The sequence below is a fragment of the Petaurus breviceps genome, unplaced genomic scaffold (genome assembly GCF_028583685.1).
Source record: "Petaurus breviceps papuanus isolate PSGF00001 unplaced genomic scaffold, PetGlider_PUasm1.0 90845, whole genome shotgun sequence".
Taxonomy (NCBI): Eukaryota; Metazoa; Chordata; class Mammalia; order Diprotodontia; family Petauridae; genus Petaurus; species Petaurus breviceps.
The window spans coordinates 2,730,133-2,747,614 of NW_027187359.1; the positions used below are offsets into that span (position 1 = coordinate 2,730,133).

The 17,482-nt window shown below is 44.0% G+C and overlaps 3 protein-coding genes across 4 annotated transcripts in view; 2 read left to right on the top strand and 1 right to left on the bottom strand.

Moving 5' to 3' along the window:
* Nucleotides 1-7,766, top strand: ANKRD39 (ankyrin repeat domain 39). The gene is made up of 4 exons (XM_069071903.1): nt 1-1,402; nt 2,956-3,059; nt 6,362-6,565; nt 7,034-7,766. Exons 1-4 carry the CDS (start codon nt 1,303-1,305, stop codon nt 7,175-7,177), a joined length of 552 nt encoding a protein of 183 aa, XP_068928004.1. The 5' UTR covers nt 1-1,302; the 3' UTR covers nt 7,178-7,766.
* On the top strand, nt 7,666-15,438 carry ANKRD23 (ankyrin repeat domain 23). Its single transcript, XM_069071902.1, has 9 exons — nt 7,666-7,802; nt 11,316-11,462; nt 11,673-11,801; nt 12,097-12,222; nt 12,359-12,457; nt 12,593-12,691; nt 12,851-12,949; nt 13,163-13,261; nt 13,355-15,438. Exons 1-9 carry the CDS (start codon nt 7,770-7,772, stop codon nt 13,448-13,450), a joined length of 927 nt encoding a protein of 308 aa, XP_068928003.1. The 5' UTR covers nt 7,666-7,769; the 3' UTR covers nt 13,451-15,438.
* The window catches only part of CNNM3 (cyclin and CBS domain divalent metal cation transport mediator 3), a 23,905-nt gene continuing 21,799 nt past the window's right edge, over nt 15,377-17,482 (bottom strand). For both annotated transcript variants that reach the window (XR_011165233.1, XM_069071901.1), the window contains one exon: nt 15,377-17,286. Coding sequence is in view for 1 of the 2 variants with exons in the window: in XM_069071901.1 (XP_068928002.1) it covers nt 17,222-17,286 (65 nt within the window). In the remaining variant the exon portion in view is untranslated. The remainder of the gene's footprint in view (nt 17,287-17,482) is intronic.

A 17,482-nucleotide genomic window follows, 5' to 3' on the forward strand; every position in this document is an offset into this window, starting at 1 on the left:
ACACCAGACCTAGAGTAAAGAGATCTCATTCCTTTTACAGATAAGGCAACAAAGGGCTTAAAAGTGACAAAATTTAGTGGCTCATAGTTTTAGAGGTGGAAAGGGCCTTCCTTAGCAGTCACCTAATTTGAGCTCCAAGGTCTCACAAGGTCCCACAGGTGGTAAACCTCGGAGGCAAGGTGCCAAAGCTCTTTCCACTCTGTCCTAGGGTGCCTCCGTAAAATGATCAGGTGTAAAGTGATCAACCTCCCACAACTGTAAAACGAGACAACGTATGCAAAGTGCTGTGCTTGCTAGCCTTAAAGGATATACAGATGCAATCTACTATTACCTATAAAATTGGAAGAACAACACTGGTATTGCCTTCCTCATAGACTTGAGGTCCCCCTTAATGCTAATGCCTTCTCTCACATTAGCCCTTTAGACTGCAAAAACCCTAGAAGAGTAGGGTTGTTTTTGTCTTTCTCTGTAGCCCCAGGGTTTGGCGTAGCGCTTACACAAAGGAGGCGCTTAGTAAATGCTTGTTGATCTGACTGTACACGTGTAGTTTTCCATCACAAGTAACCGGGAGCAAGACTCATTCGCAGAGCTGGAACACGCCTGTGCGATTATCATTACCGGGACAACAGCGATCCCACATTGGTCTTGGGCCCGTAGGGGATAAGGGCGGCTGATTGAGCCTCTACTTCGCTGTCCGGCCTGAGGTCCGGTGCAAGAAACACATCCCACAGGCTGGGACAGGCTCTCAGGCGCAGGCCCAGTCCTGACCGGAGTCTCCTCGCCCCTCCCTAACCAGTCCCACTCTCTCGATCGGGCCACGCCCCTTCCCGTCACTGACGATCCTAGGGCGCCCTCCGCAGGACACAGTACCTCGCACCCCACCGGGACGCCCCTTCTTCTCCGCGACTTTGATTGGCTCACGGGGCTAAACCTTCGCTTTCCGATTGGTCGTCCAGGTCCGGCATCGGCTGATAAGATGGCAGCTTGGCTGCCCAGCACACCTTGCAGAAAGCGTTGGGTATGCCTGGGAAAGAAGAATCGTTACCTCAATCCTCAGCAGGCAGGCGGTCCGGCTACCTGTGCCTCTCTCTGGCTATTGCCGAAAAGCTACTTCGGGGATTAAGAATCAGTAGCATGAGCTCCGAGGAAACCAGGGGCGGCAGGACGCGATGACGCAGTTGTGGCGTACGCGTTGCGACGCAGCGTGACGTGACGCAGAGTGACGCGAGGCGCTACCATTCCCTCTTTCCTCCCCCGCCGCTGTTTGGTAACTCCCTCTGGGTGGAACTGCCTTCTGAGGGCATGGCGGCTCCGGGGACCTGCGGCGACGCCGCCTGTTGCTCTCACCAGAGCGCGGTGCCCAACGTGCAGCAGACCCTGGAAGAGATGGACTTCGAGAGAGGTGGGCGGGGCAGGAGCTGGGGCGGTCCCGCTCGAGGCTGCGGGGCTCTCAGGCAGGCCCCGGATGTTTGGACGTGAGGGACTGCTCCGGTCCTTCATTCTCTCGCTGCCTCTACATCTCTGCGGTTTACTGTCTGTGGCACCAGCCCTGGATCTAGTATCCTACCAACACTAGAAAGGGATTTTTAATTACATTTTTTTTTCTGTACAGGCAGAGGAGGAAGCATAGGAATTAGAGGTAGAAGAACCTCAGGCCTCATGGACCCCCGTCCCCGCTGCCCGCGATGGCCTGAGCTCCGAGCAGTGCCCGGCAAAGGGGCAGGCTTCTGCTAAATGTATATTGGATTAAATCCATTCAGTTCAATTCATTAAACGCTTAAGCACCTACCTAATGTACCGGGCACTGTGCCCCACTCTAGGGATACAGAGACAAAAACAAGTTGTCTCCGCTTTCTAGGAGCTTGCGTGGGGGGAGGTTAATAGCTGGAGGGATTAAAAATTTACACACGCGTAGACCCATATGTACATGTCATACACACACGTGTGCAGGTGTGTATGTATATGTGTATATAGCCTGGTTCACTAACTCCGTTTGTGTTATGTATGTATAGCTTTTCTTTTCTTTTTTTTTTTTTTTTACTTTGGCTGGTGTTCTTTGAGGTGAGAGGGGTAGAGGAAGGCATTGTTCCTTCCATGTGGGCCCTAACAGGAAAAATAGCCTAGTGTGGTGGAGACAAGACTCACATGACAGCCAAGACGATTCAAGTCCTTTTTCTACCACTTTGAGACCTTGAACGAATCACTTTTCTGGACCTCAGTTTCCTCCTTTCTGAAATGAGGTGGCTAGGTTGGGGGAGCACCACATGTTTAGGTCCCTTCTAGTTTTAACCTGGTATGACACCTATTAATGCTCTGTAACAATGTCCTGGTTTTACCTTTGGGTCTCATCTGAAGGGATGGTAAAAGTGTTGTTATTGAGTTCTGACTGGCTCTTCATGACCCCTTGATCATAGATTAATCGTCCATGGGGTTTTCTTGGCAAAGATACTGGAAAGGTTTGCAATTTCCTTCTCCAGTGGGTCATCTTTTTTCAGAGCTCTCCACTGTGACTTATTCTGTCTTGGGTAACTCTACATGTTATAGCTCATAGTTTTATTAAGCTATGTAAATCCCTCTGCCGTGACAAGGCATTATCCAGGAGGGGGTGGTAAAAGTACACCTAGACTTTTTCCCTTACTAGACTATAAGTATCATAAGGACCTTGTCATATCTAAACTCCTGTATATAATAGGTATTGTTAGACTTTTGTTTTATTGCTTTTTATGAAATTTGATTATTCAGATATTAAAGTACGGAATTAAAATCACTGAGCAGAGAACTGGAACTGCTTCTCTCAGTTTCTACCTCCTTGCTCCCAGCCTCCCCCCAAGATATAATAAACAAAATACAGGGCTTAGGCATTAAATCTGGAACTTGAAGGTCGAAAGGTAACTGACCTTGGAGAGTGGCAAGAATGAAATCAGTATGCCTCATGCTCTGAAACTCTTTTCACAGGGATTTGGTCAGCAGCACTGAATGGAGACCTAGGACGGGTGAAACATTTCATTCAGAAGGAAACAGACCCCAGTCAACCTGATCCTTCCGGATACACTGCCTTGGTAAATTTGACATCTTAAAGAATTTCAGGAGAAATAATCCCTTTGGGGTCTAGATTTGGACAAGGCAGGAGGGAAGGCTTGATTTGAGGGAAGAGAAGCAACTCTAGGGTAGGAACATTAAATCAGAACAAAAGGACTCACTGGAAGGGAGTTGTTTAAAAATAATTCAAGGAGACAGAGTCAAGATAGTGGAGTAAGAGGAAGCAATTGAGCCTAGCTTGCCACTGTCCCTTCTCTACAATGATCTTGAAAACACAACAGTCCACATTATGATTGAGAAAGCTAAGAAAAAGTCACAGTGAGTAATTTTTACAGCCCAGGGCAGTTTTGGAGAGGTGTGTAGACACTAGGAATGGGGGGCTGGCCAGGAGCTTGCATGGTGGTGGCTGGGAGCATTCTGAGATCCAGGGACAGAAAGATTTTAGGAGATCTCAGAATTAGTACTAAGTGCAGAAATAGCTGCCATCTGGCAGCTGTGTCACCCATTACCTGGGTTCTGGTCTTAGATCCAGGACAGGGAATATCTGTCTAGAGCATGTTCCCTGCTTGTATACTGAATAAGGAACAAGTTCTGGAAACCCAGCCGTATGTCTCTGATCCCAAAAGCATAGAAGAAATCCAGGTGTAGTCTTTAGCTTAGCATCTAAACCTGCACTGAAATAACTAGGGCCGGAGTCCCAGATGGAAAGGGAGCTGGCAATTTAGTTGCTCCATACCTGCAGAATTCCCTAGTGGGTTAATAGTGACTGAGTTTGGTAATAGTCTGCTGAAACTCTTAACCATACACAAGTCAACAGATTCAGATGTGGGTCAGAAAATTTAAGAGCTCAGACTATGATGGCAGTGAATAGATCTCCCCCCAGATTATACCACTATGGGAGTACTGAAAACTTTCAGGTCCCCAGACTGAGCTGTGAAAGCAATGAAGGATTTAAAAGGATAGAAGCACAGGCCAGATATCCTTAGGAATGTAGAGTCCAGCACTATCATAAAACCTGAAATCAAGAAATAGACTAGAAGAATGAGTAAATAAAAAGCCCTACATCATAAAGACCTACTATTGTAACAGGAAGTTCAAAACACATAAAAGAAAAAGAATTGCTTGAAAATATCTGCAAGCAAAGCTTCCAATAAAAATGTAGCTTACAAACAAGTCCAACAAGAATTCCTAGAAGAGGATCAGCTAGGTGGTACAGTGAATAGGGTCTTCACTCCACCAGCCCTGGAGTCAGGAGAACTTGAGTTCAAATTTGGCCTCAGACACTTAACACTAGCCATGTGACCTTGGACAAATCACTTAACCCCAATTGCTGTGCCTTCCCCTTCCAAAAAGAAAAAAAAATAATTCCTAGGAGAATTAAAGTTAAAAAAAAAAAAAGAGCTAAAGATTATTTTTTAAAAAACAAATGAGAACTGTGGAAGAAGAAACCCAACAGCTTGAAAAATATATTTCAACAAAACCTTACCAAAGAATATAATTCCTTGAAAATTAGAACTGGCCAAATAGAAGCTGACACCATGCTGTATCAAGATATAAAACAAAGTCAAAAGTCTGAAAAAATAGAAGAAAATGTGAAATTATCTCATTAGAAAAACAACTTGGGAAAGAGATCAAGGAGAGTTAATTTAAGAATGGACTCTGGGGGTGGCCAGGTAGCACAGCGAGTAAGAGCACTGGCTCCAGTGTCGAGATGACCTGGGGATCAAATCTGGGCTCCAATACTTAGCACCCACCCGGAAACACCTGGCCGTGTAACCTTGAGCAAGTTACTTAACCCCAATTGCTTAAAAAAAAAAAGAATGGACTCTGAAAATCAGGAATAAAAAAAAACCAGAAACATTACATTTTAAGAAATCATGAGGGGCAGCTAGGTGGCGCAGTGAGTAAAGCACTGGCCCAGAGTCAGGAGGACCCGAGTTCGGTTGTGGCCTCAGACACTTAACACCCACACAAAAAAACTAGCCATGTAACCTTGGACAAGTTACTTAACCCCAACTGCTCTCCAAAAGGCCAAAAAAAAAAAAAGAAATCATGAAATCAAACTACCCACATATCTTAGAACCAGAGGATAGAGTGGGAATTGAAAAGAATCATGAAACTCTCAAATGAAAATTCTCAGGAATATTATAGTGAAAATCCAGAGCTCCCGAGTTAAGAAGAAAATATTGCAAGTAGACAGAAAGAAACAAATCTAGTACTGAGGAGCCACATTCAGGATCACACAAAATTTAGCATTGAAGGAACAGAGAACTTGGAATACTCTGGGGGACACTGGAAAGATTGAAGGGAGGGGTGGCGTTTGAAATGATGCAAATTTTTTTAAAAACCAACCAAAAAACTGCAAACCTTAAAGGGTTAAAGAAAGATTTCCAGGGTGAGGTACTGAATAATTTTTTTTTAAAACAGGTGATAGGCCAAATAAGTTTGGGAACCTCTGTAAGGGTAAAGGATCTAGGCTTATAACCAAAAATAACTTACCCAGCAAAACTGAGTATAATCCTACAAGGATGCTAGCAGGGAAATGGACCTTTAACAAAATAGAGGTCTTCAAAACTTTCTTGATGAAAAAATTAGAGCTGAGTAAAAAATCATATATGTAGACACAGGAGTCAAGAAAAGCATACCCCCAAAAAGATCAGAGAAGGAGGAAAATATACAAAAATATAGTAGCCCTGTTTGTTATAGCAAAGAATTATTATTGAAGGGTTGTACATCAGTAGGAGAGTGGCTGAACAAGTATGAGAATGTTATGGAATACTGTTGTGCTCTAAGAAATCATGGTGGTCATAGTTTCAGAAAAACTGGAGAAGACTTATATGAACTGATGCAAAAAAAGTGAGCAGAATCAGAGGAATAATTTAGGCAATAACAACAATATCATAAAGACAGTCATCTCTGAAAGACTTAGTAACTGTGATCAACACAGTGACCAACCACAGTTCTAAAGGACTCGTGATGAAATATTCTTTCTTCCTCTAGATGGAGAAGTGATGAACTTAAGAATGTGGATTGAAGGATATTTTTCTTTTTTTCCTTTTTATTTTTGGACATGTATGATTCAAGAATTTATTTTTCATGACCACAAACATTTGTAACGAGTTTTGTTTTTCTTTTCATTTGTTAGGGGAGGGGGAAGAAGAGAGAATTTGGACTGAAAATAAAAATAAAACTGAATAAAAACTGAAGATAATTAAAATATTTGGCCTTTTACTCTTTCCTACCTTTCTCTTCTTTCAGGGTTGGCTCTAGGTATAAAAGGGTAAGTTCCAGTTCTGATTTCCATTGACTTGATTCCCTACAGCACTATGCCAGTCGAAATGGGCACTATGCTGTATGCCAGTTCCTCTTGGAGAGTGGAGCCAAGTGTGATGCTCAAACACATGGTGGTGCAACAGCTTTGCACCGAGCCAGCTATTGTGGGCATACTGAAGTGGTTCGACTATTGCTATCCCATGGAGCTAATCCAGGTGTGGCAGATGATGATGGAATGACTAGCCTACACAAGGTATATATCAATTTTCAAACATCCTTGCTAATTAATTGGAACAAGGGAAGAAGGGATCTGTGTCATGAATAGTTAAATAAGGTAGGGATAACCGGTAGTTAGGAATTGACTTTTTTCAACAGTTCTCCCTTTGGGATAGTGACAAACAAGGTAGTAAGAAAGAAATGGCTTTAGAAGCAAGACAGGTAATCCATAAAACAGTCTACACCATTGTCAGAATTTGCATTTTATCCCTGGCTCTTTGATGAGAAAATCAAACCAGAAAGAGAATCAAATTGAAAGTCACTTTATTTCCAGAACATTAAAATAATAGTGACTGTCTTCTTTTAGGAGAGAAGGTGGTTCTGTTGGAATTTCAGGACAGAGCAATGGAGAAACCTCAGGGAAGAAATGTCAGAGCTGACTTAGTATGTCTCAGGAGAACTTTGATTCCCTCTTTCTTTTCCTGATGGTTGTTTTCCTTCACAGGCTGCTGAGAGAGGTCACTTGGATCTGTGTTGCCTCCTACTGCAACATAGCCCAGCTTTGAAAGCTGTTCGGGATCGAAAGGCTCGGTTAGCATGTGACTTACTGCCCTGCAACAGTGACCTTCGAGACCTGCTTGCTAGCTGAATGATCAGATTCCTGTCTCAGCAAGGGTTCTGGAACCTGGCTTCTCAATTACCTTCCTCTACCCCTGCATTCTGCAGAGTGGGAAACGAAAACTCGGGGCTTGTGAGACTGAACAAAAGAAATAGAACCGTCCTGAGGGAGGTCACTGCCTAGGCCAGGAAGGGAACTTGGTGCAGTTGCTCGAGCCTGACAGGTGATCATATTCTAAATTAGCACAGTGGAGATGCCTGTCAAAGCTATTTACCTAGTTGAGTGTCAGTACCAACGACCAGATAATTCTTAAAGGGGAAACAACTTCTGCCCCACATCCCAGAACAACCTTTTTTCTTGGAGTAAAATATTCTCCTCCCCTCATATCCTGATAACCCAGTGAGAATCTTGTTATGGGGTAAATAAGGAAAAAGAGTCAGACTTATTTTTGCTGGCAGTCATAAACAACTCTTCAGTGCCCTTAAAACTGAAGGCAAAAAATCACCTAAAATCTGTGAAAACTACCAGGAAGCAAAGTGTTAGTGGATTAAAGAAAATCCCAGGGCATGGGCTGCTTGGACATTCCCACAAAGCATTAAAGCACTTACAAGGAAAATAACTGATGGTGGTGTTCATTTTGGACTACTTGACTCAGGTGAGAATTCAAGAAGCAGCTTGCTGTAGTGGAAAGAGCACTGGGCATGGAGTCAGAACCTGGGTTTAAATCCTAACCCCATTACTACTTTTGTCATCTGTAGATGAACTGATTAGACAAGATGATGTCAAAATTCTTTTCCAGCTCCTTACTCAGTGAGCGTAGCCCTTTTAAACTTGATCTGAGCCCAGAAGAGTGACTGGTGCTACCACTGAATCTTTAGGAACTCTAGTTTTGTTCCTCCCTCCACGCCCCCACCTTTGCTGTCCTCTATTGTTCTGGTTATGGAATCATCTTTCTTTAGCATCTGTCTTTTCATTCATTCAAGGTCAAGATTTTAACCAGCCAGATAAAGAATCTGACTACCCCCAAGAGAAATAGGCATAGCTTATTTCAGGGGAATCAGGGAAGAGAATTATGGAATTGGATTTTGTGATTGGGAAAACATAATAGGACTGGGTTTGCTTAGCTTTACTAAGGGAAAGGACTCTTTACAAGCTATAGTTTCACTTAGTCCAATTATGAGAAAAAAGTTCCTGTTCATGGACAAAGGCAATACAAAAGACCTACTTTGAATTGATTCAAAGCTACAGATTCTTGGATTCAAAACTGATTCAAAACCTATTCCTAGGAATATAGACAACATTTTTAATAAAGGAAAACAGTGCTTATAACCTGACAGATTTACAGGGTGCTATATTTCTAGAGTTCATGTCCTTTTTGGAAATGAGTACTGTTGGTTATGGGTTAAATTTGGCTTGTGTACCTTTAGCTTAGGAAATTCAAAATTCATGATTTACTGGAAAAGAAAAGTAGGGAGATGTTGGAAAGAGTTCGAGAACCAGTAGGCAATGGGGAACAGAGAGCCTTGGTCAGCCATCAGATGCAGTTAGTCTTCTCTTAAGGTGACACTTCTGGCTTTACCAGGTCTTTCCCTATTGTATCTACATCTGGTTCATCAAAGGCATAGAATCCTGCCCCTTTCTCAGCAAATATAGTGTTATTTCCCCACCCCTTTTGGCATTTATGCAGCTGTAGAATAACATGGGGACCATTAGCGTAGACCTGACTACTCTGTTTAAATCCAGGCTTGCTGTATGATCATTTGAGATTATGACCTTGCTATACTTATACTCATACACTTGGGCTTGACTCCCCTGGGTCATCTCTGCTGAGATTGATTTGCCAGTTTTTAAAGATACCAAATAGAAGGTGTCATGGAGTAATTAGGGATATGACTGACTCAGCTCATAACAACATCATCCTGCCCTCAGCTGGGCCTTATTTCAAGGCTGTTATTTTGGTTAGAGTTACAGAACCACTGAGCCATCTTTGACCCTGTGAGCCTTGGCTTCATCCCTGGTTCCAAAGCAGGCCTTCCTGTGCCCTCTGAGGCAGCAGTACCGATATAAAAAGCAAACCGCCAATCAGCTAGCCATTGTGGGGGAGTGAAGAGCAGGGGGGACCATGGATTTCATCAGTATTCAGCAATTGGTAAGCTGAGGGCTATGGATAGTGGGAAGTTCTCAAAATTTTTTTTTACATCCTAAAGTGGTAGTTTCATGTAGGGAATTCCAGAATTTACTGTTTGTACTTTTGTCTCAGAGCAGTTTTGTTGAGCTAGAGTCCAGGTAGTAGCAGGAAGAGGAAAATATTTCACGATTCTAATGCTAAGTAAGTTGACAACTACTTTGTTCTTTCCCATTCTTTCCTTGATCTTATTTTCCAAAGTCCTCACAGGAATGTTTCTGTGTGTTGCCTGACAGCAGGCCTACATAACCTGAAATGGCTGCTTACTACCCACCAAAGGATTTCCTCTACATACAAGGATGTTTTCCTCTAAATTTTTTACAGGCTGCAGAAATCCTTTGGCATTAGTGCCCCCAGGCCACAGGTTGTGCAGGCCTGCCCTACAGCTAGCCCTCTTGACAGCCTAGATATAGCTGTATTTCATTCCAGAGAAGACTTCCTTCGTTGGTGAGGGAGTGAAGACTTTAGGAGCCATGAATTGCTCAAGTCTAGCCCCTTCCCCAAACTGTTTCTTTGTTATCATAGTTCCAGTGTTTGGAAAATAGAATGTGTTGGGGCAGCCAGGTGGCGCAGTGAGTAAGAGTGTTGGCCCCTGAGTTGGGAGACCTGGGATTGAATCTGGGCTCATATACTTAGCACCACACCCAGAAATAACTGGCTGTGTAACCTTGAGCAAGTTACTTAACCCCAATTGCTTTAAAAAAAGAAAAATAATAGGATTTGTTTGTGGTGATAGGGTTGGCAGAGTATCATGTGTATAGACCCCTTTGGGTTTTTTGGTAGTTCTGCCCGGGACCATTAGGATTGGGAGGACAGGGGTTGCCTTGGCCCTTCTGGCAAACTTGTCAAGCCAGAGCAGTGTCCTGTCTAGAGCAAGCTTCCCAGATAATGTACGAGCGCTAATAACTACCCTAGGATGTAAGGGAAGTGTTTAAGAGTAGGAAGGGACCTTAGAGATCATCTAATTGACCTCATTTTGTAGATGAACAAATTAAGCTTCAGAGAAATGAGTTGTCCACTAGCATATGTGTAACTGCAGAGATTGAGCCAAGAGTCTGCTCTCCTGTCAGTCCATTCCCACCCTACTCCTGGGCCTGCTGTGGACTGGGAGCAGTGCAAACATCTAGTCTCTCTTGGGCCACAAGGGACTTTCTTGAGAGCAGAGGACAATGGAAATAGGAGGGGGTGGGGCGAGCAGTGTTATCAGTCAGCACAAGTCTAATTACTTCTTGGCTAAAACAACTGAGTGTATAGTTAGAGTGAAAGGTCAATACAACTTGTGCATAGAAGTTTCTAAGGCAGGGGTTCTTAACTTGATGAACTTAACTTCATGAACTTGTTTTTCAATATAAGTAGTTTACTTTGCAATTTTCTGTATTTTACTTTATGCATTTTAAAACATTCTCAAGGGGTTCATAAGCTTTACCAGACTGCCAGGAACAAGGTAGAAGGTCCACAACCCAGAGTTAAAAACACCTGCTCTAAAAGTGTTCTATTTTACCCCCAGCTGGAGGCTTTAGATCTCTTCCTTCGCACTGTTCCCAGCCTCTTAGCAGGGAGTAAACAGGAATGAGTTTGTCTCCTGGAATAGTCTAGGAATCTGGACTTCTGCCCCTGGGGCAGTTTGCCCCTGACAGCAAGCTGGGGATTGGGTGATGATGGGTTACCATCTGTCCAGCATGTTGCAAGTTTTTTTCCGCCCCTTATGTGACCTACCCAACTGCAGGGACAAATGTGGTATAAATAGAGCGAAGATTATGACCCCTTGCAGTGACAGGTGCAAGTGCAGATGGCTGTCAGCCACTCCCCAAACCCTTAGGAAGCACTGCAGTTGGTGAGACATTGTCCCTTTGCTGAATTTAGCCACAAATCCAGGGGATCCTGGCTCCCTTGTTCACCAGGTTCAAGCACAAGTTCCTGAGCATTTGATTTCAGAGGACTTTTAGAAATTTCCTGACACCCTCTTCTTTCTTTTCCTCACAGATAAGTGGTGAGAGGGCTGAGGGCAAAGTTCTGGGAACGAAACATGGAGTCCTTGATCCTGGAGGCTGGAGAGGTGACCCTGGACTAGGTCCCCAAGAGACTGTGGCCCTGGAGAGGCAAAAGTTAGCAGAAGAGAAAAGGAAGAAAGTGAGTGTGTGTCAAAGAGAATGTTAGTTTGATGACTGGAGAGCTGTTAAGATAATGTTGGTGTATACAGTTGAGGGTATAATGAAAGTTTTATACCAGATGACCTTGGAGGTCATCTTTCAGGATCAGTTTTGATAACTATTTCTCTAATTGCCAGTCAGTAGTTTTTACCATCCTTATCTCATGTGTGTGATTTTTTTTTAATTTCAGCTTGAGAATTTTAACAATTCCAGGCTCAGGCTTGAGAGTCTAGCTGACTTGGAGAATTTGGTGCGGCAGCGGAAAGAAAAGCACTTGAAACGGAAGGTCCCCCCCAGGGCACCTGAGGCCCCAGTTCAGGTAAGTGGGGAAGACCAAAGAATGGGAGAAAGTACCTAATGGAGCCCTATGAGCATTTCAGTCTGGGATACAACACTAAAAGTGTTAGTCTGTTTTGAATGATCAATGGATTTTTTTTTGGGGGGGGGGAAGGGGGCAGGCAAGGCAATTGGGGCTAGGTGATTTGTCCAAGGTCACACAGCTAGTAAATGTGCCAAGTGGATTTGAACTCATCCTTCTGACTCCAGGGATGGTGCTCTATTCACTGTACCACCTAGCTGCCCCATGATCCACGATTTTATCCTGTCTACCCCAGCTACAACCTCCACCCCAGTTGCAGCCAGTGGACCTGGAGACATTTCTGAAAGCAGCTGTTGAAAACCAAGAGCTCCTGATTGACAAGTACCTGGCAGATGGTGGTGACCCTGACGCCCATGACAAGGTAGGGGAGAGAGAAGTAAGAGAACGTTAAGTTTTTGGTATATTTGATATCTAATCATTGGAGTAGTCAGAACTCCTTAGTTCTAATCCTCTTGGAAAGGTAGCCATCTCTACCCATTTCCTCTCTCCATGCCTAGTTCCACCGAACAGCCTTACACTGGGCTAGTCTGAAGGGTCACAGCTGGATTGTGAACAAACTCTTGGAGGCAGGAGCCACAGTTGATGCTCGAGACATGGTAAGCTGGAAAAGCCAGGAGACAGGGCTAGACTGGGGATCCCTTTTCTTTCAGTGGGGTTGAGTTGGGAAAGTTGGTCCTAAAGATGTACTTTCCAAGACTCTTGTGAAAACCTTAGGACTTTTTTTTTTTAAGTTGGACCGGACACCTTTGTTCTGGGCCTGCCGAGGAGGGCACCTAGACATCCTCAAACAGCTGCTCAACCAAGGGGCTAAAGTCAATGCCCAGGACAAGGTAAAAGTTCTGGCAGGGAACATAAAGGTGTTATTAACTCCAGTGTCAGTGCTGGAAAGCTGATGCTGTGCTAACGCCTACAATGATAAAGTTTCTTTGCATGGGGAAAGGCAAGATTTCTCTTAATAAACTCCTAACATGGGACTTGCCCCCATCTAGATTTGGAGTACACCCTTACATGTGGCTGTTCGAACAGGACACTGTGACTGCCTTGAACACCTTATTGCTTGTGGGGCCCAAATTGATACACAGGATAAGGTAGGAAAATCATCTTAGTGATAAGAGGGTGACCTGAGGACAAGATTAAAAAAGAATTCTCCAAGAAACTAGCTGCTCATTGGCAGCACCTGATGTCTTCATGGAGTTGTAGAATTTTTCTTTTTCTTCTCGTTATTCATGTTTGGGAACTAGGAAGGTAAAAAGGGTATGGAATTAAGGGAGGGCCCAACTCTTAATATGCTATTTTTATAGGAGGGAGATACAGCCTTACATGAGGCAGTGCGGCATGGCCGTTACAAGGCCATGAAGATGTTGCTGCTCTATGGGGCCAAGCTGAGTGTTCGTAATGCTGTAAGTATGAGTGTTGGCCAAGGGAGTTTTCACTGATGTGGGGGCTGGCTTTCAGGAGAATGAAATGTATTTGTGACCATCCTTTTCTCTCAGGGAGCAATGACACCAGTACAGCTAGCACGAGATTGGCAGAGAGGAATCCAAGAAACACTACGGGCCTATGTTGGGCACCCCCGAACTCGTTGCTGATGTTGACAGACCTTATAGAGGATACCACCATTCCATTCCATCCCATCCCCTTCCCTTTTGTGCCTTCTTGTCTACTAGTTATGGGATAGCTCAGGTGGTCAGGCCACAAAGTTGGGATTTTCCCCAAGTCCCATTGGGCTATTCTGCCTTATTGTGCAAGGTTAATTCCTTGGTCTTTTGTCTCTTCCCTCTTTCCTCCCGTCAATTCCTAGTGATCTATATAGTAGGGAATATTGGTCCAGATTATTTTCCTTACCGTTGAATTCAACCTTTCACCTACCCTGGTAGCTACCTCAATGATGAGGGGAAAAAACTCTGTTATAGAAAGCAAGGTCAGGATTTGGGATGGATATTATGTTAAGTGCACATGTAACTCTAAGGGGGTGTCCTATTTGGTTTGAGCTGGTCAGAGACAAGCTGTTCAGGTCAGTAAAGAGATTATAAATTTGTAAAGAAGGTAGGAGAGAAGAAACTCTTAAGTCTTGTGGGTGGTAGCAGTTAAGTTTTAAGATACTTCACAGAGATGAAGTTAGGGCTAGTGAAGACTGGGGAAATGGGAACTGTCTGGTAGTATCAACCATGGTCCCACAAAAAGCTATTCAGAAGCATCAGAACCAGAGAATTTTGCTCTTTAGCTTGTGGCTGACCTAAACTGTATTACAATTTTATCTAGAGACTCATGCCCATTAGCAGCAACCCTGATGGGGTATGGTGCAGGCTTTAGAAAGTTGCAGTCTCAAGGAATCTTGAGTTGGTTGTTAGGACTTGTACAGAGCTTTAGTTAAAAGTTCTGGGATTGTTCTTCTACCTGTAAAGATTGTTCTATCTGTAAAACTGTGTACCCAAGCTGTAGGTCCATAACCAACTTAATCAAACTGAGTGCTCCAGATTCCCCTAAGACTGACAGATTAGGGCTAGGACCCCCTTTCCCTAGAAAAGTCATCTCTCTCTACCCCTGGGCTTTGGTCAGAACTGTGCTTTGGTTCATTTTCTGTTTGCCAATGTATTAGTGTGTCGTCTCTTGCTCTGTGGTCGTGGCCCACCCAAGATACTTGGGGTGGTGGCCCATACTACAAGGTGTTGAGGCTGCCCTGTAACATGGAGGGAAGGACTTCAGGCCTGGGGTAGATTCCCATGGTTGTGGTGCTACCTCTCTTTCCTGCTCATCACAGAAGGAAATATGCCTGCTGTCCTACATATAGCTAGGTTTGGATTCTCAGGCTCCCTTGTTGCTGAGGCATTGGAGAAAAGACTGGCTGCTGAGAAGATAGTAGAAATGAGTATAAAATACATTCTGGATACTTTCTCCCTCTTTTTTTTATACACTGAAAATGGTTAACTGAGATCTTTTCTTTTTTTATTACCTTTCTTAGTGGATACTCGTAGATGGAATCTTAAGGCAAGTTTCTACTATCCTTACCACTAAGGTTTCTGCTTTCTACTGTTTTGCTGGTCCAGTACTGCTGGTCAGACTGAGATCTTAGCATCACCAGAGACTTTGTCTTCAAGACCTTGCTTTAGCCTCAGTGACAGAAGACAAGGGAAGACAGGAGCCCGAAGAAGGGCAGGACCCCTCCCTTAGCCTGTTAAGTGCTATGCAAGTTCTCTGGGCCAGGCCTAGGTTGAAGGCCTGGATTACTTATCCTTAACATGACAAGTGCCACTGTAGCCGCTAGCCTTCTTTTTTAGACTCCTGCTCCCCTTGAGCTTTAAGGCTAGGGGTATCTTCCGTGTAGGATGAGAGCAGACAAAACCCAGCCCTGTGGGTTGAGGGCATAAAACTTTCCACACATCAGCAACCTGGCCTTGCCTTCTAGGCTCTGCAGCCTACAGGGCAGGTGCCAGAAGGAATAAATTCTGTCACAGGATTATGGCAGTAGCTATTTCAAGCTCGAAAATGGAAAAATGCAATAAGAGCAAATGAAACATTTTTGTATGGATCCATTTTTTTGGTGGTTGTTTTTCATTAAAACTGATTCTCTTTTGTAGCCTGGTTATTTTCTATGGTGGTGTGAAAGAGGGCAGGGAAAGAAAAACTTTACAGCAATCCATTTTTCACTTTTGGTGCCTAGACTTTGAACAACTCCAAGAAGTGTTAGATGATAACTAACTTGTCATGAACCCATGTAGTGCTTCAGTAAAATTGCCAACTGAAGCTAAGAACTTCACTTACCAGCAGCACTTAGTGGGAGAGGGAGAGAGTAGTATCACTCATGGTGGAGGGTGCCCCTGCTCCAGCTCTGAGACTCTAGACTTAATGTGCACAGGTGACTGTTAAGGACTCTATCCTCTTAGAAAATATTAAGCGCTAAATCATTTTTTTCTTTTACTTGCTTCAGCTGAGAATTAATTGCTCATACAGTCCTAACTTCTTGGCAGCTCATTCCAGATGGAAAGAATACCAAGGAAAAAGGAAAATCAGTAAAAGGACCTCATATTCCCTTGACAGTATAAAAAGGGACCAACTTTTTCTAAACTAGGTCTCTAACTTTTGCTTTTTAGGCAGTGATTTCTGGTCTCAAGGCTTCTATTACTCATGTAATGGCAAACATTTTAAGGGAGGGTCCAGTGTGAAGAAAAGGAATAACCCTCTCTTCTCTCAAACCCTACACCTAAGATCAGGAATTAAGAATCTATCTTTCTTGAGAAGAGTAGCCTACAGTTCAAAAAGTTCTCCCTTTTATATGCCAGCTTCCCAAGGATGTCAGTCACATTAGTTAATTACACTCTATACAGGACCATTAGGAGCAAATGAAAGTGTGTAAGAGCCAAGAAGTTGTTATAAACAATGACCTGGGATCACAGTAAGGTAAGATTCAATTAGTAGCACACCTCCCTTGACTCCGTATGTGACCTCAAAAAAAAAAAATAACCAGGATACTATTAGTAGCAACTAGCCCTGGGGTTAGGGGAAGGGAGAAACTTGGGTCCTTCACCTGGGTGGCATGAGGGACCACATCTAATAATTTAAAGCAGCACGGCCAAGTCAGGAAGGGAAGTACAGCTTGCGGTGGACAGAGGCAGGAGTGACTTGAACCCTCAGTTCAGAGAGAGCTGGGGGTGGGAACAGCTTGCTCTTTTTATTTGGGCAAACAACAGCCTCCACAGGAGGAGTTTTGGGGAACAGACAGGCTGTGCACCTGCCACTATAGTACTTAGGGTTTGGCACATGAAAGACATAATAAAAGGGGAAGATAAAAATGTGGCACTGTGAAAGGAACTGCCTTACAGGCCAGAGTTTACTGCCACAGACAAAGCCTCTGGATCAGAGCCTTGGGCAGAGGCTGCAGTGTTCTTGGCTCACTCTCAAAGTGCTGCCAAAAGCAGGTACTTGGCAAATTAAAACGAGGTGAATGCAGGTCACAGCCACATGTTAAAAGAGTATAATTTCTGCATTCATATAGTAAATAATACTCCACTATCATAGCCTTAAGGCTATGAAGCATCCCCATTGAGGGGGGAGGTAAAGAGGGGGAAAGGGCACCTTGGGATTCCGAGATGACGGGCTTTTCTTAATTCCCTGTTGACTCCTGTCCCAGGAGCAGGGTCTGGAGAATGATGCTACAGTTGATTCCCATCCCCACAAGAGGCAGGTTTCTTATCTGCAGCAGGCTCCTAACACTGGCATTAGGCCCAGAGCCCATGTCTCTAAAAGCCACCTAAAACGTGGCCAGAAAGGGAGGGGACAGGTTGGCATGAAGCTACTCCTGGGCTCACTCAAGTTCCCCACTTGCTGGTCCATCCCCAGTGCTGGGGCTGCATGACAAGAAGTTAAACTCTCGTGTTCCTCCCAAGACTCTCTTCTGTTGGGGAGTTCGGTCTGCTGTTGGCTGTCCCTGAAAAAGATGTGAAGAAGAAAGGTCACAGTTTATCTCTTGAAGATGAACAAATTGCGGCAGCAACAAATATAGTAAACTGCTTGGGTAATACAGGGCAGAAAGAGGTCACCTCAAGGTACCTTGGAGATTTCAATTTAGTGAAGGGCTGGGATTAGGAAACAGATTTCTCTTCACAAAAAAGCAATCCATAGGG